At 44.2% G+C, this 22056-nt stretch overlaps 1 protein-coding gene across 3 annotated transcripts; it reads right to left on the bottom strand.

Moving 5' to 3' along the window:
* Nucleotides 1-449: 449 nt before the first annotated feature.
* On the bottom strand, nt 450-21535 carry LRRC8A (leucine rich repeat containing 8 VRAC subunit A). 3 transcript variants are annotated; one of them, XM_031601676.2, is made up of 4 exons: nt 21387-21535; nt 19789-19914; nt 9327-11493; nt 450-6523 (listed from the first exon to the last, which is right to left on the bottom strand). In XM_031601676.2, exons 3-4 carry the CDS (start codon nt 11481-11483, stop codon nt 6248-6250), a joined length of 2433 nt encoding a protein of 810 aa, XP_031457536.1. In that variant the 5' UTR covers nt 11484-11493; nt 19789-19914; nt 21387-21535; the 3' UTR covers nt 450-6247. The 3 variants fall into 3 exon arrangements, with proteins under 3 accessions (XP_031457536.1, XP_031457535.1, XP_089977519.1); XM_031601675.2 differs by lacking the exon at nt 21387-21535 and adding an exon at nt 21294-21383; XM_090121393.1 differs by lacking the exon at nt 21387-21535 and adding an exon at nt 20966-21110.
* Nucleotides 21536-22056: the final 521 nt, after the last annotated feature.

Genomic DNA, 22056 nt, shown 5'->3' with positions numbered 1-22056 from the left:
AGCTGCATGGAAACTCAAACCATCTTTGAAAGTCACAGGCTGAAGGCACCATTCCTATGGCAACAGGCAGCATTCTCCACTGCCTTCAGTCCCCATCCTTCTCCTAGGGAAGGAGAGCAAGATGCACGCTGAAAAGCCAACTGAGTTTCTACAAGCAGACAATCAGTGCTCCAACAGCCTGTATTTGGCAAGGTAAATTGTTTCAGCCATTTGTTAAAGCGATGGTAAAGTATAAGGCAGTCCAGGCCTCAGCAGAATCTCTGTACATCTATTTTGTTCTCATTCATAAAGAAATGTCACAACCCACACGGGCTGAAGCAATGAGTAAAGCAGCAATCCTACACAGCAGCAGCAATCATTAACATCTGTCTTCTGAGAAGCGAGGCGGTCAGAGGCGAAGCGCCTTCGCACGCAGCCAAATTAAAGAAAGCAGACATAAAAGGAAAACGCAAATTAAAAAGTTAAACTTTTATTCTGTTAAAGTGTCCAGTCTTACACATCTCTCGGAGAAAACAATAGCAGCCTTCGGTGCTTATGGTGGAGGTGCTGCTGATCAGCTGCCCGAGCAACCCCGCATACAGAGCGAATGTCAGAAATGTTACACCAAGCTCAGGTCCTGCATGCCAAACCACAACCCTGCGAGTGCATCTACAGAACAGCAGTGAGCCATGTCTAAGCTGTGAGTAGTGCCTTACTTAAATGGATGCATCTGGCAGCTGTAGATGACTCAGGCCTGTTAGCCCCCTTCTCATTAAGTTCAGCCTGGAAAAATTCTCCCCATTGTCCGATGAACTTCCTTTAAAGGAGAGATAGGAAAGAATGGAAGGGTATTTCCGGACATTCCAAATTAAGCCTTTGTGTGAACGCACGCAGAGTTCACCTTAGTTTTTGGGGTCCAACAATTCAAGCGTAGTTACTTTTGAAAAGGAATTTCAGATGAGATTTCTGGAGGATTTCACAGTACCAAAAACATTTTAACATTAACACCGCAGCTGGAGGGATGGAAAAGGTTCAAATCTGACAATGCTCTTATCCAGTTCTGCTTCGAGCACTGTTACAATGCAGATAGGACAGGAAAACATTTTGGCACCTTTTTATTAAGACTACAGAATCCACTGTGTGGCCAAACAGTAGTAAAAAAATAAATCATTTTTAAATGCAATAAAAGGAAAAAAAATCCAGACAAAATCTAAATGATAGTTTTCCCGTTTAGCATTCACACAGCCTTATTGAGGGTAACGTTTCAGAGCAGATGATGCTACCATTTATGGTACAACATTGGTCTTCAGTGAGAAAAGTCACACCAACATTTAAAAAATCTCTCCATGCTCTCCACAAACAAAAAAAAAGAAGAACCAGAGGGAATGGCTGGCTTCAGGCAAAGATAACTGCACGTGCACTAGAAGGAACGATGCCTCAGTGGAGAGTTTACCTTAATGTAGCTCTAGAGAAGGTACAGCTATCAAGGAAAAAACTATTCCTCCCCTGAAGGACTGAAAATAAATCGATAAATCAAATCATGAAAGTCCCTTTCTGAAGTGGAACAAGGTAAGGAAGAGAAATGATGTCACAGCTGTTAAATGGCATCCTGGGATGCATTAAAAAGAGCATGGCCAGTGGGGCAAGTGAGGTGATCGATCCTCCCCCTCTACTCTGCCATAGTGAGGCCTCACCTGGAGCACTGTGTCCAGTTCTGGCCTCCCTGGTACAAAAAAAGACAGGGATCTCCTGGGCAGAGTCCAGCAGAGGGCCACAGAGATGATAGAGGGCCTGGAGCACCTCTCAGGTGAAAGGCTGAGTGAGCTGGGCCTGTTCAGTCTTGAGAAAAGACAACTCAAAGGAGATCTGATCAACATCTGTAACTAAGGCGTGGGGGCAATGGGACAAGGACAGACTTTCCAGCTGTGTGTGGCAACAGGACAAGGGGAAATGGCCACAAACTAAGCATGGGAAGTTCCACCTAATGCATGCAAGAACTCCTTCACAGTGAGGGTAACAGAGCACTGGACAGGCTGCCCAGGGAGATTGTGGAGTCTCCTTCTCTGGAGACATTCTAGACCCATCTGAATGCCTACCTGTGCAACCTGGTCCTGGGAGCCTGCTTTGCAGGGGGGTTGGATTAGTTGATCTCTAGAAGTCCCTTCCAGCCCTACAGTTCTGTGATTCTGTGAAATCAGTAACAGCTTTTCCCCCATACATATCATCTCCTGCAAAGGATGTGTCATTGTTCTGACATTCCTAGAATCGTGTTAGAAAAAGAAGAGGACTTCAGTGTGGTTCAGCAACAGAAAGCCACTTAATACTATTTATGGTAATGACACCAAGCATTTGCTTTAATTAAAATGAAATTAGCTAAGTGGAGTGTAGAAATGGTAATAAGAGAAATAAAAAATGAGGTAGGACATTCAAGAAGTGACAATTAATACCAAAGAACAGCACATCACAACAGATACCTGTAACAGCTTGCATTGGGCTGTTACATTTCACCATTCAGACTGATGGAGTGAATTAATTCCCACTGCTGAGTTAACTAGGGACCAAAACAAAGTCAGAAAACAACTCGAAAGAAAAACTTCATCTAACATTCCAGTGCATAGTTTCAGAGATACAGCAAATTTTAACACATTTAATAGGTTTGGTACCACCCACCTTACAGGTGGTTCAAATAATCCATTGTAACTTACTACTTTTTGGGGTAGTTGGAGTGAAAGGTAGAATTCTGTTTCACTGACCTCCAGTCCTAGCATGGGGTGAGCATGCTCAAGATCAACAGGGGGTCCAAGAATTCATTCAGCTCAGCAGTGCTATTAAGGAAACTGTTTTAATTCAAGTTGTTTTATGATTTAGCAGCTAATAAATCTGTTTTGCTACCAACTAGAGTGCTTTGAAAAGACAGGTCAGGACAACAAGACACTGACCTGTTGATTGTCTGCATAAGGTGAGCTTTTCTTCCTGAACATACAGATTTATGTCAGAAAAAGCAAAGCTTCAGTTTGACAGAGATTGAAAGAAAAATCATAATATACACTGACTGAACACTTGCAAATGAGGAAGGATTGTTGATGTAAGCTCATCCCTCAGACTGAGCAATCCAGGCAGGTATGGGAAGTTGAGTGAATCACCCTGCTGTGGGATGAGCTTTACAGGAAGTCTGAGCTGTACATGTGTTCAGACCTCACGTTTCAGACCCTATCCTTTAAGTTTTAAAGCTTCCTCCATTTCATCACATGAAACTGATACTATGAAATCACTATCTCTTTCATGGAAGACCAAGAAGCAGACGTCAGGAGCAGGTAAATATTGCTGTCTTCCAGAATGGCAATGTATTTTTGTGCCACCTGTGTTTCTGGTACAAGAAGCTATCAGATTACTTAGCTTTCTGAGTGACAGCTTTGAGATATCTCAAGCTCTAACAGCCAAGACTGAAAAACTGAGCTTTGAATATTGAAAAAGGAGCAAAAAGCTAGTGTTTCCATGCATGATCAATACTGGCCTGTCTTAAAATTGCTTTGTAGACCTCAGGCATAGGGCAGTTTCTACTCAGCAAGCAGCAGAAGTATAGCTGTCATTTGATAAGAAGTTAGAGGCTCACTTCTAGCAGAATAGCCTATTGTCTGCTTCTCCTATGGATTCGGCACTGAGATACATAACAGTTCAGGAGATGTGCAAGCTTCTGGAAGCACTACAGCATAAAAGCAGGAGCTGCTTATAGAAACTTCTGGCCTAGCTGCACAAAGCTTAGTTTGTATAAGTGACATCTTGAATCAAGAGTTAAAGCATTCATCTACAATGACCTAGACACACAGGAGAAAACTGTTCCTGTAAGCTAGGTTACAATCCTACATTGCCCTTCAGCCCTGTCTAGCCTAAAACACACATGTTGTAAACAGATTACCCAGTGGCCTTGAATACAACACAGACTTCAAGCCTCTCAATTCAATTGCCATTACTCTCCAGCACAATCTTTTGGCACAGAGTAAGGAAGAAAACAAGATTTCCTTTGCCATCCAAACAGCCCCTACAGCCACCATGAGAAAGTGCCTGGAAAACAGTACTGCTGTAGCTAAGCCTAAAGCCATTCCTGCCTTACCCAAGCAGCACTAAGTCTACCTTGCAATTCCTGTCCCACCAATTCAAAATGCTCATGTGCGTGAATCCAATCCAAAATGCATCAGCACCAACACTCCTGAGCACCTGTGCTTGCTCTGATGCAGTGCATTTTGGAATAATGTTTCCCATCAATCTGGCAGTGGCTCCAACTCTAACATAATTTGAACACTAACCCTGTTAGAAACAGTGCCTTGCCTTCCAGATAAAGAAAATTATATTATTTCTCTGGACTGTTTAAAGCTTAACAGTGAACTAAGGGAGGCAGAATTTATATCTTCCTTAAAAGCAGTTTTATAAACAGATTTCCTAGATTTTAATACAGCTTTATTTAAGCATCTGAACATCAACAAATCCAGAGCCCAGTTAACATTGTTCATGGTTTCAGCATGTTTAGTGTGTATATTTCATATCTTACATCTCATGAGAAAAGCCATAGCGCCCTATTGCACCAACATCCAAGGGATCATCAGGGTTTGCTAAGCCAGCACTCTCACTGGCAGTCTGTCAGGAACTGCTTCAGAGATGGCTGCAGCTTCCTCCCTTTGTGCACGCAGGAAGCCTCCAAACATTTCGTGCCTGTTTGCAGCACTCCACCTTGGAGACAACCTGTTGGCTTGATGCGGAGTATTAAATCAGGACCTGCAGTCCATGAGCCTCCTATTCCTTCTGATGGAAAGGGGCAGACTTAGGGTGTATTGGAGACACACCTTAACCACTCCACCTCGAGACATGAGTAGCAGCAGCTATCACAGGTTATCTACCCCGTGCAGGATTTTGTCAAACAATACCAAACAGGTCAGACTTGTTTCAATAAAGATTGCTCTGTTCAAGGGATCTAGAGATCAGTCCTCAGAGGATTCTCACACTGCTCCTTAACAACAGCAGAATGAAACAGGGAAGAATAGGACAGGTTACTTTTCCAGCACCAAGTTCAATCAGCATTAGCCTCTTACTTAAGAGGTTAACAGGAACTGACAGCTGCTGAAGGGTGAAAGACAACAAGAAAACAATCAAGCTGGTCTGTAGATTTTGTTCCTAAAAAAAAAAGTTGGCAACAAATCTAACAGCTTTATGGGCAGGGGCAGAGGAAAACCAAGTTATTCCTCTTCACTATAAACACTGCCAACCCCAGGGGACATCTTGACACACTGGTTTTACATTTGCATTTGTTACGTGACAGAGCATCAGGAACTTAAAAGCAGCTTGAAAACTTTAAAAGCCAAGATCATGAAGCAACTCAGTGCTTCTGGGAAAACAGATGAGGCAGACCAACTGCTTTTAATCCAGATCTTTTGTATTACCCAGATCATTTGTTTTCTAGGCTAAAGGCCTGGAATTATTTTGGTTAGAGCCTCCAATGCATCAGTTGGAGAAGAGGATGCTATGTGATTAACTCATCAGCACAAGTGACTTGAAACTGCTAAAAAGTGCAATCTCTAATGCACAGATGGAGTTCTGGAGGGAGAACTCCTTCCCCAGGGGAAGAAGACAGGGTGTCAAATACAAGGGGGGAAAAGACAATTTGTAACAAAACACCATCCTGCATCCAAATTGATGTCTGAGATAAATTTACCCCCCAAAATCCCAATGCCAGCACCTAGGTAGAATAATCAACTCTCTGTATCCTATCCCTAACAATCTGTGGGGCCTCACTTACTGAATTGCTGAGTTGGAGGGGAATAGTACCAGGTGTCACAAATAAGGAGGTACTGGAAGTTTCCTAGACTCTTGATCACTGCTTGCAGGACACTCATTCCTTGACACTATAATTCCCCTTTGAAGCAAGGCAGCAATCCCCACATTTCCTTTTCTCCTCCATTCAAAGGAGATCATCTCTTTTCACCAACACCACCCACTTCACTCCGCTTCCAGTCCAAAACAGCAGCAACATCTCTTACTCCTACTGGCCCTTGCTCAGGAGCCATCTAACCTGTCTTGATCCTCATCCTGATCCCAAGCTTTCCACATCCTGCACCCGAGGCAAGCAGCAGCCTCAGAGTCATCATTGTTCAGGGACTCCTTGGCTAGTTCGATAGTGATTGGAGAAGAGGAAGAGGAGGATCTGGGAAAAAGGGTACTGGAATGGCCTTGTGTTTCCTTCTTGTTGGTCAGTGGTTCCTCCCCCTCTTTCAAGGGTTCAGGCTTGCTCTTTGTCTGCCCTCCACAGCCGCTCTTTGACTTCCAAGGGCAGAGTGTTGAACAAGTCCTCCTCCACCACAAGCCCGCTGCGTTTCAGCAGAGGACACTCTCCCAGCTCCACTGGCAGGCACTCCAATCTGTTCCCTCGCAGCTCTATCTGTGATAGGTTTGTTAACTCTCCAACACGGGATGGGAGTGACTGCAGCACATTGTTTCCCAGGTTTAAGGTTCTCAGCTTCCTGCACTGGAACAGCTCCGGCGGGAGATTCTCGATCTACAGAAAGAAAATCAATTACAGATGAAGTCACCTAATAGCACACACACTCGTAAGACAATAACAAGGTCACACATCTCACACAGCTCACTCCTTCCTTAAGTGAGCTCCTGCTCTCTACCATAAGGAGTGCTCCTGAAGTAAGGACTCACATAGCATGAAGCCTCCCAGACAGCTCTCCCACTGGCCATTCTTCCCCAGCTCCTCTCAGAGCACCACCATGCCAGCAGATGTCAACTACTTGGCACCTCTCAGCTTTGAGATCCTACTGTATCAACCTTTTTAAACGTTATTCTTCACATCTCACAGAAAAGCTAAAAGCCTTCTTGTATATTTTCATTATGTATAAGATATGGTAGATTTCTATGTACTCCATTACCTGGAGCAGACACTACATGAGTACAATTGTCAGGCACTGAGAATTGAGAGCACTCTACCAATTCTGTAGGGTTTGGTATTGTTGCAGGGACTTGATAGGCTTCAAATTACAGAGTTGGTTTGGGTTTTTTTGGACAGTACAACAGAAAATGAAGTCACCATCTGTTAGCTTTCCCACCACTGCCTTCAAGTCACTAATTTAACAAGTCTCATTTCTATTACTCCAGTATCTTTCCAGTGAATTTCTAAGAAAACAATATAGATAAGGTTTAACAAGTGCAGCAATTCAATATTCTCCACTAAGTTCAAAGCCTCATCACGAAGATTACTAGTTGCCTTTATACACAATTATGTCTCTTTTTTAATCTTGAAATTATGCATGACACAGCTAAATTGAACTGTAATCAATTCTGAATGAAGTTAAGTCCAACCAAAAGCAGAGACAAGACCAATTAAAAACTGCTAAATTCAGCCATTGTTACAGTGCTGTCAAGTGTTATGTGAACAGCAACATGCAATCGAATGATCACAGAAAGGGTGAGGTTGGAAGGGACCACTTGGGATCATCTAGTCCAAACACCCTGCTCACAGACTTCTGAAAATAAAACTGTTATTTAAGGGACAAGTATTGGTTTAGGAAGGAAGCAGCGTGCTATAATATGGCCTGCTTCCCAAAATGGTACACTGGTACCAGCCAACTCCAGCAGCTCCTATTTGCTAAGACTGTTGAGCTAAGAGAGGACATTTGAGGTAACTCCTGGCCTTGGGAAATGCCTGCCTACCAGCCCTTGCATTCCTTGCTGCCACTGTTCCCTGTAAGTAACCAGGCTCAGAGCCCAAGGGTGATAGTGCTTTTCCCAGGCACCTGCAGGGGATAAGCAGCTTGGCTGTTTCACTGGGTTCACATCACTTTCCACTTCCAAACCCAGAGGAGCAGAGGATGCTCCACAGCTTTCCTGTTGCATCAGTACTTTCACACAGTAAAACGGGTGGTGTCACACAGTGCTGCAGAGAATAGAGTTGTCTAACTCCTTTTCCTCTGAGAGGCTCCATCCCAGGACTGCAGAGGATACACCACAGATCAACCCTCAAGAAGTTGTAGCAGCAAGGTTCCCAGAAGACAAATGGCATAAAACTATCTGGGTTCTGAACAGCACAAGCAGTTAAAACTTTCTTCATTTTGCTTAAACACCAACCTCAGAAATCAGTCCTCTCAGCCACATTCACCCTAAGAAAATATTCTGGCTTTCAATCTGGTATGAAATGTGTGCATACCATGAAGTTGTAAAGCTTAAGCCACCCACACAGAAGGATGCACACTTCCAGAAGCCACTTATCAGACCTGTCTGTGCTTCGTACATTCTGGTAGAGCCTTCTGCAACTTCAGCAAAGAGAGTGAATGAAAGCCTCAACAAGTCCTCCAGCTCAGCACAGCCTGTGTGATCACGGATTGATCTTTGACACCTGGTAAATGAGGCTTCCTTAATCCCAAAAAGAGTAACAAACACAAAGGAAAACCCATGGGACAGTTTATTTTAAGCAATTAAGCCCCTTCCGACCCAAGGTAACCAGGCAGCATAGCACACTTGGTCATCTCCCTTGTGACCTGCCTTGCACTTAAGCCAAGTCTAAGTTTCAACTGTCCAAGTCTCCACCTGGGATTGTACAAGAAAATCCACAGCCATTGCACTGAGGCACAGTAAGGTGCCACACTTTCTACCCTTTAAGTCAAGTCTAATGGCCAATTGACAAACCTGGTTTTAACCTATTCTTTCCAGAGAAAGCACACTGTAGAAGACAGTTTTACTTCCTCTAACATAACCTTTGTGGAACAAGACAACATATTTTAAAAGTGACAGATTAAGAATCATGTTTCTTATGTTTGTAACATAGAGCTTCTCACACAAAATATATGTTACAAGACTGAACTACAGAGCATTCCCCAGAAATAAGTAGTACTGCATGAAAATTGTGAGCTGCACACACACACATGCTAGATGGCTGCTGTCACTGTGTATGTACTTAGCTAAAGTACAATGAAAAGTACTACATTAAGATTAGTTTCTTAGATCTCCATTTTAAGACCAAAGCTGATGTCAATCTAGGGAGTACAAGCTTCCAGCTGCAGAGAAACAAGTGTCAGACAGGCTTTAGGAAACAGTCTCTAACTGCTACTTAAGAGCAATTTTCCTGGAAGAAAAGGAATGTTACAAAACAAGAGCTGCTCAACACAAGAAAAGAACTTCCTCCGGAGTTATTTGCTTTAGATAAAGCCCTCAGAAAAAAACTAAAGCTACAGAATTTAAATAGAACAGCAGTGCCAGGAATATTTCACACATCACTGTGACACGTTTAATCCCACAGATAACAGACACACCAGAATTGCCTGTGCTCACAGAGGAACACTCAGCTCCTGCTCACTTACCCTGTTGGCTGTCACAGCTAGGTTCTGCAGGTTTTGAAGAAGTCCTATGTCTGGTGGTATGGAAGTCAAGTTGTTGTGGCTCAGATCCAAATACCGAAGTTTTCTGCAATAGAAGAGCTGGGTAGGAATCTTTTCTATCTTGTTACGATTCAGGTAAAGGCGCTCTAAATTGGTAAGGTTGCCTATTTGCATGGGGATGTAGGCAATGTGGTTGTACCACAATTTAAGGCAAGTGAGACGATGTAAGTGCTGGAAGCTGATGATTTCCTCAATGGTCTTGAGGTTATTGTCCTTCAGGTCTATCTCCTGCAGATTGTGGAGACTAAAGATGGAGTGAGGAATGCGCTCCAAGTCACAACGGATCAGCTCCAGCTCTGTCAGGTTGACCATTTTCTTAAGGCTGTTGAGAACAATGAGCTTGGTGCCCTCATTGTTGATGGAAAGCTTCTGAAGATGCACACCAACATCTGTCACCACCTGTGGCAGCTTGGTGAGGTTACTCTTCAACCTCAACACCTTCAGCCTCTTCAGCTCCCTCAATCCATCTATTACAATGTACCGGTTGTTTTCAGCACTCAGATTCCCTGTCAGATGAAGCTCTTCTAGTGTTTTCAGGCTATAAATCCAAAGAGGAATCTCCTTGATGTCTGTGAACTTGATGTGGAGAGATTTCAAATTCTCCCTCAAGAAGGCCAGGGCTGGAGCCTCAATTTTGGCAGCGGTGTGGTAAAGCCAAAGTTCCTTAAGGCTGGTGAGCTGAGCAATGCTTGGGGGAATGGTGACATCAGGGATAAGCTCCAGCTTCAAGACCTCCAGCTCTATAAGGTCAAAGACCGTGTCAGGAATGCCACTCAACATGAACAGATGCAGCTCCAGCTTATCCTGAGAGTTCTTTGTGATCCTCTGCCGCAGCTTCTCCAAAGTCCACTCATTGTTGAGGTTCAGCTGCCGCAGCTTGTTCTCACTCACCTCTGACAGAAAGACAGCAAAGCGCTTGGAATACAAGGGGTCGTATTGATCAATCAAATGGAGCATAAAAGCAAAGTCATTTTTCACATCAGGAATGTCACTGTAACTGCTTTCCTCACGGATAGACTCAAAGGAGTATTTCTTGAGTGATCGCCTCAGCATCCACCAGAGCGTGTACATGCAGATCAAGCCATAGACTACAACCAAGCTGATGTAGAAAGATGCCAAGATTTTGAAGAGAGTGGCCAAAGGATGAGCACAGCGATACATCCTGTAGCCAGTCAAGCTCTCAATGTCCACCTTACAGTCAACATCAAATGTTATGTTGTTGACATAATAAACAGTATAGCAGATGATAAGAATGAACTTGATTACTTTGATGATGGTCTGTCTCATGTAGAGGCGATACACTATATCTCCCTCTTCCACATGCGTACGGAACTTTTTCACTTTTTCAAAGAGTGCTTTGGCCTGTTCACCTTCCTTTTTGTCCAAGACACCTGTCTCAGATCGGTCCACAATTCCTTGTTCAATTCGAGACTTTGTTCTCTGCAGCATGGGAACAGTGGCTTCCACATCCTCACTGACTGTGGAGGATTTCTTGTCCATGGAGCCATTCATTTTCCCAAATGCTGGCTTGGTATCGCTCTCTTCCACCACTGTTTCAGATAATGCCCTTGTTGTCCATGGAGAGTCAAAACACTTAAGCAAAATAGACACAAAATGCTCCAGCTTGGAGCTGGTCCTTGGAAATTTGAACCAGAAGTTGCTACAAGCCAGGAAGATAAGAGTATGTAGCAGCACCAGATAAGGAAAGTACTTGGCAAACCAGTGAAGGCGGTTCTCATAACACACCGCATCCACATAGTTATACTGGTGCCGGTCCAAATCATATTGGATCCCTGTGGGCCCTGTATCAGCAGAGGGAACAAGACTAGAGTTATAGTATATACGTTCTGGAGTTACAGCTGTCCAACCTCTGACAGTGTCATTGCAAGAGTCTTTGGTAATCCATTTACAGGGCAAACAAATCATTTTGTCCTGGGTGACCTGAAGTGTCCCTCCAAACACTGCAATCATCAGCATCACTATGGAGATGTAGTCCGTGAATACGTCCCACCATGGCTTCAGGATGCGGTATGCTGGCTGAGTGTCAGCAAAGTATCTCAATTCAGTGACTGGAATCATGATTCACCACCTGAAAGGAAAACAGAAGCAGGCATTACTAAAACTCTTTTATTCTGCTCTTCTAGAGGGTATATGGAAACTCACATTTTAAGTGCTGGCAAAGCAAGACTGAATTAAGTCCTAGTTTCAAGTCACCTGGATACAAACAAGTGAGACTACCTGAGTGAGGTACCTGGTTACAGCTGAGGCTGTAAAGCTATTGTGGTGGTGTTCACCCTCACAGGTGAGAGAAGGCATCAGAACTGGTACTTCTCATTAGCAGGCTGCAGGTAGAAAATTCACATTGAAAGAAGGCTTCTAGGACTATAACTCCTATGACAGATGAGTAGTTGGAAGCTTTCAGCTTTATCTGGAGATGTCATTTCAGGGACAAAGGAATTTGACAGCATTATTAGAGAAAATCCACACGCAGCGCAGTTATGTGTTTGTTACTCTTTCACTGAGCTAAGAAATAACTCCACATCTCTGTGGCTCTCCAATTGTAGAGGCAAGAAAGAGGATTTAGAAGCATTAGGTATATTTCCTAGAACCACTACATTGACGCAACCCATATTTGATTAAGAAAATTGGAAAAGAACAAAAAGTTGCTTGATATCATCCCTTTTCCTTCCACAGGAAGAAGTTCTGGCTCTCCACCTCACCATCAACTTCCCAAAGAAACAGTACTTGCCAACAGATAGGCTCACTTCTAAAATCCTGTAACAGCTACTCTTTGTTTTCTTCACTTCAGAAGTATAGGAAAGGGGAAGCATACTTAATATAAAAATTCACTTCCCTGACCAACCACTCCCACCTAGAGTTCGCCTCAGCTGGGATTTAAGAGTCACAAAGGAAATGAGAAGGTTCTGGGAAGGGAGACCTTATGGCAGAGCTTGTTCTGTCCTTTAGAGTTCCAGAAGGAAAAAGCCATAGAAAACCCATAAGCCTGACAGATCCGTAAGTGCAAACTCACAAAGCATCCCCTGTATCTGAAAGGTGACACAAGTGAAATGCATGAAGCCATTATAACTTGTTCTAATGACACTGAAAAAGCAGTAATATCACACCATACTTGCTAGCAGTGTTCAGGCACCAGACAAGCACAAATCTTTGTTGTTTTGAGACTCCCATCAACTCAACTGTAACAGAGGAAGAACAAAAGTTCAATCCTATCTCCACCATCCATAAGGCAGCATTTATACAGACAGTCCTGACAAGCCCCAGGGGGCTGCAGGCTTGATAGAAGCTTTTTATATACCACTGGCTGAAGCCAAGCAGAGTGACCACAACATCTGCTTTTGTAGAATATGAGTTTGTATTTAAAATTAACTTCCAGCCTAGAACTGCAAAGGAAGCCCCTCCTAACATGAACTCAAGAAGCACCACATTCCCTAGAGACACTAAATTGAGAACACTATTCCCTGGTTTGTTGCTTACAACAATAAATGGTAAAATGCCAGCTTTGACTTAGAGCTATTTGGGAAGGCTGCTAGAGATAGGCTGAAAGATGACAGCTATCCCCAAAGTAGCATTTGCCCTTCTGCCTAACCAAGTTCAGTTACTGAAGAGTGTGAGATCCAGGGCAGGATAGCTGACATGCTGCATAGCACAAAGAAAATCAAAGATACACACCCTCCCCAGCACCCTCTGCATCCCTTCCACTGTAATCAGACAGAGGAAAGTCCTGCACTTCTCCAGTCCAAGCAAGAGAAAGCCCACAAAGCTTTACAAAAGGAGAACACCAAGAGTTACTGCAGCCATCTGCTGGAATAGTTAACTTTGTCACAGCTCAGCTTCTCAAATTCATCTACAGGAAAGCACAGCTTCTGTTCTACCAGACTAACAGCTCAGGACCCCTCTGAGAGCAACACATCACCCTAAGGGTCCACAGAGGTCCAGTGTCAGTCTCCCAGCCAGTGCACACTCTCCTTAAACATTCCTGCCAGGTGTGATGTACAGCTTCTGTTGTCACTCCTTCCAAACTACATCTAAGAGGCAACAAACACTGCTGTACCCCTCACTGCTCTCTCATACTGCTATGTAGGATCCTAATTCCTCTTTTCCTTCAGGAGCATGCAGAGAGAACTCTACTGCTGTTCATCAAAGAACTGCTCCCTACTTAAACACTTTCTTACTCCTCCCACCTTACACTGAAGGAAACAGACACTCATCTCCTCTCTTTCTCTTGTCTCAATACCACTTGTCCCCAGAGATCCTTTCTTCTTCCTTCCAGTGCTTCTTCACTCCTGGCAGGGAAGTCTTTGCAGGAATTGGATCCTTCATAGCTGCCCACAGAAAGGTTATGAAATAGAGATGAACTTCTCAAGAAGCAGAGTCTCACGGTTAAGGCATTTTCCAGACTTGAGCTGAGTGCTGCATTGCCAGTTTTTCTCAGTCTAAGAAATACCTCATTGCTTTTTTGCAACAAATCTAAGTAAACACAGGATTAGTATCTCAAGATAGCTAGGAAGGAAAGCAAAAAAAACTAGGGCAACAGGCTCCCTAATTCTATTTACCAGCCACATGGGATAGGAAATCTCCCTTTACATTGTGCAGTTACAAGACAGCTAACAAATCATCTGTTTGAATGTCCCACGATAGCTTATTACAGCTCCATATCAGCATTTAAACCCTGGTGTGGTGGAGCAGGAAATCCCCTGCCCTCCAGTAACAATGATAGGGTCACTGTGTGAAGAAAAGGACATTCTCAGCAAGTTCCCACTCCTCCTGGCAGCTGTGGAAACCCTGTTCAAGTCCCAGATGAAAAGCAATAAAACAAGGGGTCATTTTATAGAAGCTGGAATCCCCCAGGTCTTATCTAATCTTATTTGTGGTAAAAGGGAAAACTGACCACCAAAACCTTAGGAAACCAAGGGGAAAAGCTACCGCCCTCCTCAACCAGATTTCCCATGTGTGCAATCCATTCCAGTTCCTGAAAGACCTGATGACTGTTCTGCAGCAAAACAAGCGTCATCATTTTGTAGACCCCATTTCATAATCTTTTAAAACGTGATTCTGGTTGCAACACTCCCTTCTGGATTCAGGCAGGCAGTTTTGCTGCTGGGGTTGATGACAGCAGGCTAATCTCAAGGAGTCAGATTCTCAGGGCTTATCTCTGCTACCCGATGCTGCTCTGCATGATAGGATTCTTCCCATAGGAACCAGGGTTCCAACCACTATACAGAAACCAAGCGGGCATCTGGAACCCAGACTCTCCCACCAAGTACACAGGCAGCAGAACAGAGATATTTAGGAGGAAGACATTGTTCTAGCACTGTAGTAGAGAAGGTTTGGGGAAGAAAAATCTCAGCTCCTTCAGATTGCACACCTTTCCAGCTGGGGCTCAGAAACTGGCAATTTGTTCACAATTAACTCCACCAAATGGGAGACACTGATACTGAGATTCTGAAAGAGTGCTTAATTCAAGTTTAAAGGTTGAATTAAATCTGCATGAGCCAACAGGTGGGAATATCATAGTTCAAGCCCTATCCTCTTGTCAGAAGGATAAGGAAGTTCTCCAAAGGTATAATTAATTAGGCAAGCTTTAGGAATTGCACACAAAAGATACAAGTGTGCATCTGTCTCAGGTGTTTCAGCTTTCACATTCCATGCCAATTTACCATGTAACTCTCTGAGCAGTCTCCCACTTCTCACTTTAGAAGTGCCATTACATTTGAGGGCTTCAGCTGCACCAAAGCACTGTGCTGCAATTCACATCCAGTGTAGAACAGGCAAAGTAGTTGGAGCCTATACAGGTAAAGACCTATGTGCTAAAGTCTCATTGCAATACAGCAAGACCATAATATATCTATCAATTCAGCCCACAAATACACTCCTAAAGATCTCTGCAATATCCACATTTAGGTACTGCGCATCCCTTCAGTGCCTGCAGATTTACCCAGACTCGTGCTGGCATGCAACTACAGACTCTGCTAATCAAGCAACCTCAGGAAGGAAGGCAGAGCCCATTTAATACAAAAAAGTCAGGACACCATGGCCATCCTGCATCACCTCCCAGGCACCTACCTACCATGTGCAGTATGAATATTCAGTTTTATTAGGCACACCCGGAGGAAAAAATAACTTAGAAAAACAGGGACATCCTGAGCACACCACATCTAAATAATAAAATCATTCAGAAACAAGAATAAACTTATCCAGCTAACAAAAACCTTGTACTGTAGCATGTACCTTAACCAATAAAGACCAGAGTCAAGAGCATGAATCCTTTTCACAAGATGTAAGACTCTTGTGATATTTAAGATCAAGGAACGAATAGAGCAACTGCAGGAACACAAACATCCTCTGATTTGAAGAATTTCTCTATTAAAACCAACAATAATCTAAACATGCAAAGACAGAATTATTGCTGACAGATGCCTGGCTGAGCTGTGCTTGAAATTCCTGCCTGTACCTGCTGACCAGCATACCCAGCTAGAGACAAAGTGAACAGAAACATCATTGTTTAGTTTCACTGGCTGGTATGTTGTCAGCTTGACTCATCATCTGCTGAATATTTTATCCATCCTCCTCTTCCCTTTCTTCCTTCTGTAGACCATTCTGTTGCAAACAGAGCTACTGGCAAAACAGGACTACATGCAAGATCTCAAGACATGCCCAAGAATTTCCACAGTTTCTATCATTTATTTCCAGGACCTCTTCTTGAAAGCAGAGAAATCCATACCTTTAGTGGGATGCAACATCATAATACAAATTTAAATAGCTAGACAAGGATTTATTGTATATTGGACACTTGCAAACTTTTAGTTTTTATCACACATTCTTAAATCACAGTGGCTTTTAAGATTGTAGACTGCAAAGCAGCAGTCAAGCACTGCTGAGAGTTTATCTTTCAGAAGCCCAGAGAACAAGGGAAGTGTTTGTGTGCTGACAGTATCAGAAGTAGACAAGGGAAAAGAAAAACGACTTGGTGCTCTTAAGCCTATAGCCCTGATTTTGACGAGCTGCAACATGTTACAACAAGCTTTCAAAACAGCAGAGCTTCCCTCCCCAGCATGCTGCCACCTGAAACACTAGAGAGGGGCAGAACACAGAGCTCTTTGTTCAAACACCAGGAAATGTAAAGAGCTCTGCAAGTCAGAAGCGGGAATGTAATTTGTGTTCCCTCCCCCTTGTTTATTAGGCTCAGAATTGAAAGCAAAAGGAGGAGGTTAAAACAGAGCTGCTTTCAGTCACTCCTCAGAAAACCTTCCAAACAGAGACAGCCACATGATCAGCTGGAAAAGCCCAAGATGTCAGATGGAATAAGACTCGAGTGATTTTGTTCCTCACTGTTTGTAGAAGTAAACAGCAAGGAAACCAGGGGCCAGAGTCCCAAACAAAAACCAATCATCTTTACATCTGGGTCTGTCTGCAAGATGCCTTCTGAGACAGAGAAGAAACACAAAGTTTAAAGGACTGCACGTCATTCAGACTGGCAGATGGAATAGTGGAACAGTGGCAGCCAGCACTTACACTCTTCACCTGTAGGAACAGCCAACAAACTGAACAGGGAGTAAATTATGTCGGTTTTCATTTAACCACCAGCTGTATGCAACATTCAGCCCCACCCAAGCCACAAGATACAGGAGGATGAAGCAAATTAACTAGGCAACACCTTTACTGAAGCTCATGAAAAAACTCACCTACACTACAGATAGAACTTTTATCATCTTTACAGCTACCTTTTAATTGACTCTTCCTATCAAATGCAAGACTCACGTTCTTAGCAAAGTGCAATAGCTCCTGTTTACTATCACACCAGCAAGCCTGTCCTAACAAGAACATCTGCACAATCAGAACAATCTATGTTGGAGTCCTGGGTTGGCCTGCCCGTTTTCTGCAGGGTTTTATCCCAGCTGCACAGAAGCAAACACTCTGAAGTTATCAGCATCACTGATGCTTGGATCAGGGACCATGTCAGTGTGATATTGCTATGGTAATCCAAATGCTATCAGATGATTTTCCTACAGTGATGCAAACCAGAGAAAAAGTCTGTGTCAGCTTATAAATTATGAATGTGTGTGGTCACAGGTTTGCTATCCAAAATTAATTTCCTTTGCCATAGAAAAGATGCCTCAAGGACAAGGCATTGGAGCTTGTCTTTGAAAAGTATGATGGCTTTATTCCAATGGGACACTACAAAACACTTGCAAGTGGTTGAATTGTTATTAACTACTTAAGATTAAAACAGACAACAAGAGTGTTAACTTGGAACAAGCAGAACAGCTTCAAGCACTCCCTCAGCTGCAGAAGTCTATTCAGCATTTAATTCCAGCATTGGAAAATATACAAAAAGGGGTAAACAATTGTCTTTAATTAAGACTGAAATGGTGAGCAGAGCTTTGACATTTCTAACAAGAGATTGAGAAATCGCGACACTAAACTCAAAGCCAAGACTTTTAAGCAACAATCATCACAATTTATCGCTAACAAACTGACAACATCTACAAATTTATTAGCTTGAAAACAGCTGTGGCAACACCCAGAGAGATGAACCAAAGATGAAAGAGGATTTCAACAAGAGCAAAGTAAGACTTCAGCCATCAGCACAATAATATTTTGCCTCAGTCTGACAGAAGAGAAATAAGCATATATTCACCTGCTTATTCCTGACCTTGCAACCTTGTCTTCAGCACCATGAGCTTCAAAACAGTGACTATGACTTCCACTTCAGGACATTTTCTGATTGTATTCACTGATTGATGAGAGAGGCAATAAAGCCACGACTCTAAAGGAGAATCTGTTAACTAAGCCAGTGCACAAATTTGGCACAGAGGAGCTTTATATTGCCTGGTAATTTTACAGCAAACATTAACAGAACCTAGTATAGGAGGTAAAAGCACTATTATTCCAGCAAGGTGGTTCTGAATGAATAGCTTTTAGTTTCAAATGCAGTTCAACAGCAGCAGGAGGGCCATATATAATCCAGCTATATCAACTGTATTGCCATTTGCAATACAAAAATGCATGCAAAACAGCTTCGAGAAAAAGCTGCCTGGAAGCATTCAAGATATTCTCCTCAAACAACAGAGGCTGTTAAATGCCAGTTCAGCAACAGCACACATCCTAACCAAGGCTATTTTTGAAAACACTTACTTAGAAAAACATGCAGGAAGGAGGCTTGCTACACTGCAACAAAGTAAGTTTGTATTTAATCTTTACCAAAACAGTGGTGAGACACCCCAGCATGAAGAAGCACCACATAAAATGCAGAAACCCTTCCCTTCTGTACTCCACCACCACTCACACGACTTCACTGTGCTTTCCTAGACACCAGCAAGGCTCAGTTTAACTTCAGTGACTCTCACTTCCCTTTTAAATACTCAACTGAATAAAATCCTCCTTTAGAACATGGAAGACTTCATGAAGGCCTGCAATTAGGATCGTACACAGCAACACAATAACTTACATTTGAATTCCATGACTTTTTAAAATTAAGTCAGAGCCCCCCCCTAAGCCAGGAACTGGCTTTCTGAACACCTGCAGCATTTATGAGAATGTAGTAATTCAAAGCATTTGGGAAGTCATCACTGAAAGGCTTCAGGCACTCCACATTTTAAACATGGAAGCATTAGATTTTAACACATGGCTTCTGGTATATCTTAAGGAGTTATTTATGCACACATTCCCTTTGACCTACATAAAGTTACAGCTTCCAAGTATCATGCACGATCAGCACAACAAAGCAAATCCTTGAACTGTCAGAACACAAACCTGCACTTCCCCACTGCTCACCATTTGACCCATCTGGACTGCATCTCATCCTGCAGATAAGCAGGGCACTCTGCACTTCCTTTCATCACTATTCTAGCAGAGACCCAAAGAGACAAAGTTTCCAGCTACCAATCCTCACCATTGCCTAAGTGCCACCCACAAGGGCAGCAAGTCAGCATTCTCCTTAGTTAACTACAGAAAAAAAAATGTTTATGAGATGTTTACATAGCAATACAAACATCACCCTGCTGGAAACTGAAGAATACTGACCAAAATAAACAGAGAGCATACAGCCTTAAAGTACTTTTTTTAACAAAAGTAGTCAGAGTCTATGCAGCCAGGAGTTAGATGGAGGGGTAAATGCAACAGTTAAGTTTTACATCAGACAACACATTGTTACTTCACTCTTTTTCTCCCCCACCTTAAAGCTTAGGGCTCACAGATTTAAATAAGCATATCACCACTCTCCCTGATCCACCACCTTTCCTCCTTGCTCTTTCATCAAACACCTTATTGCTGCCTTGTGCTTTGCAACTATATTTAAGCAGTGTTCTCATGATTTCATTTGTGTCTTTAGCACACCACTCCCAAAATGGCCTGCAGCCCTTACCCTGCAGTTGGGTTCTGCTATCTGCACTTCAGTTCTCTGTGCTGGAAGTGGATGATGTTCCTGCGTGCTGGATCCTGAGCAGGTGCTGAAGCGTTGCATTCCCCACACGCCATGGGAACAGCTTCCCTGAAATCAAGCAGAGATTATCAGCAGAGAGAACGAAGATCACAGATGAACCAAGTTATGTAAAAGTTTGGGAAAGGATGTCTAAGATTTCAGAAACAAACTAGATGGTCATTGGGAACTAAGAAGAGATGCTGACAGTCAGAAAGATGCTAGAAGCTCTAAGTAAAATTTCAAAGAAGAAGCAAATCTCCAACATTTCTTCCAGAAGCTATTATAAAGCAGGTGCCGCAAACACATTTAAAGGAGACCCTGAGTTCCACTATTGCAACCCAACTAATAAAGACAGATTAACCTCCTGGAGGAAAGATCTAAATGCATCAGGACTCTCTGAAAACACACATCCCTCATCATTTTACACTCAAGCAACTATCCCCACTCCTCACAACACATCTACCAACATGAATCTTTTTAAAGCAGTGGCAATTTAGCACCATCAACAAGAACTACAACAGCTTTTTCTCCTTGCTTCCTGCACATCAGTGTGGGGAAGCAGACAGGGGAGCAAGCTCTGGCTCTGAGGGATCCCTCAAGCCTCAAAGTCAGGGAGGGCCGCAGAACTTCAGAAAGCATTTTGTCAACAAGAAGCAGAGGGGAAAAAAGCACTGGAAGAGGAAGAGACATCACTAGAACACAACATATTGGTTAAGATGTTCAACCCAAGAACACGTTGGGATCAGCCAACGCCAGCATCAGGGTTGGCAGACTCGGAAGCGATCTGCTCACAATCAGAGCTTTTCCACTCGAGCCGTGCCCAACTGCTGCAAAGGGACGAGCTAAAGGAGAGGACTCGCTGACCTTCCCTCCCCACCCGGCTCTCCCCCACCCTGCCCTCCTCTCAGGGCTCAGCACCGCCCCAAACCACAGCACGACACACCCGCACACCGACAGCGCATCGCCCCTATCTGCCCACCGCCAACCTGCCGCACCGCACCAGGCTCTGTGGGAAAAACAAACAAACAAACAGACATCGCGACAAAACGAGACGGAAAGAAAGTTAATTCAGGAAACCTCCCGGCTTCAAGCTGCCCCCGGGAACAAGCACGCACCGCACCTCCTCGCCAACGGGCTGCCGGCAGCGCAGGGGCGGCCCGGCCGCGCCCCACACAGCCAGGGCCGCGTCCCCCGGCAGCGCAGCGACGGCGGGCACACGGAGGAGACGAATTACTGCTCGGTTAGTCAGCGAGTCTCCCCGCCCGCGCTGCGCCCGGGCCCCACCTGCCCGCTGCTCGCTGCCCTCCTGTCAGGCTGCAGCCCCTCAGAACCCCCTTCCCGCCCGCCGTCCCCTTCGCACAGGTGCGGCCCCGCCCGGGCGCCCTCCGCTCCGAGAGGCAGCGCGGCGGGAGGCAGACAGGCCGCAGCCCATTCCCGCCCGCACCCACCTGTCCGCACCGACCCTCTCCAGCCCCCGCCCTCCCTCACGCCGGCTCGGGCTCCTTTTGTCCGCACCGAGGCGGCCCCACCCCGGAACTGACCTCACCCACCCGGCATAGGCGGCCACCAGGGGAGCGCCCCGCCGCCGCCTCTAGAGAGGAGCGAAAAAGGGCGCCGCCATCTTGGAGGCGGGCACAAGGGAAAAGGCGCGCCGCCATCTTTACGTAGGGCGAGGCCGCGCAGGGTGGGACGGAATTTATGTGTCCGGATATATCGAGGAGAGAGAGAGGGAGCGAGGGAAAGTGAAGGCGCGGGCGCCATCTTGTTGTAGGGCAGAGCGCAAAATGGTGGAAGTCTTAAAGGGGCAGCCACCGGGAGCTGAGGGGTGGGGTGGGGTAGGGGAGGGGAGGGGAGGGGTACAGTGCCCTCACCTGCTGTGGCAGTACAGTGGATTCCAGAATTCCTTCTTTTCCCTAAATAAAGAGATTTACATCTTCATTAAGGTTTGGTTTTGTTTTTTTTTTTTTTTTTTTTTTTTGTGAATATGAGTGGTATCAATATCAAAGCTATTTAGCAGTAAGAGAACAAATACAATTTAAATAGCATAATTTACCACTTTTCCCTTTAGAACCAACTTACGCAAAGTAAAATGCGCTGAAAGCCCAATTCCTGATCTCTAACAACTGTCCACCAAATGAAGACACTAAAAATGTGGCATTCCTTTCCTCACCGGAGGAAGAGGGACACAGTGGTGCTGTGAGGATTTATCCA

Source organism: Phasianus colchicus, chromosome 19, assembly GCF_987193195.1.
Source record: "Phasianus colchicus chromosome 19, bPhaCol1.hap1.1, whole genome shotgun sequence".
Taxonomy (NCBI): domain Eukaryota; kingdom Metazoa; phylum Chordata; class Aves; order Galliformes; family Phasianidae; genus Phasianus; species Phasianus colchicus.
Note: the sequence above shows the minus strand (reverse complement) of the source record. Positions and strands in the feature narration are given on the sequence as shown.

What these genes read in the sequence shown, in the direction of transcription:
- LRRC8A (XM_031601676.2), bottom strand. Translation starts at nt 11,483, where the DNA reads ATGATTCCAGTCACTGAATTGAGATACTTTGCTGACACTCAGCCAGCA. An exon ending in TAGCTGTGACAGCCAACAGG is followed by an intron (nt 6,524 to 9,326) that starts GTAAGTGAGCAG and finishes TTCTTTCTGTAG; the next exon opens with ATCGAGAATCTCCCGCCGGA.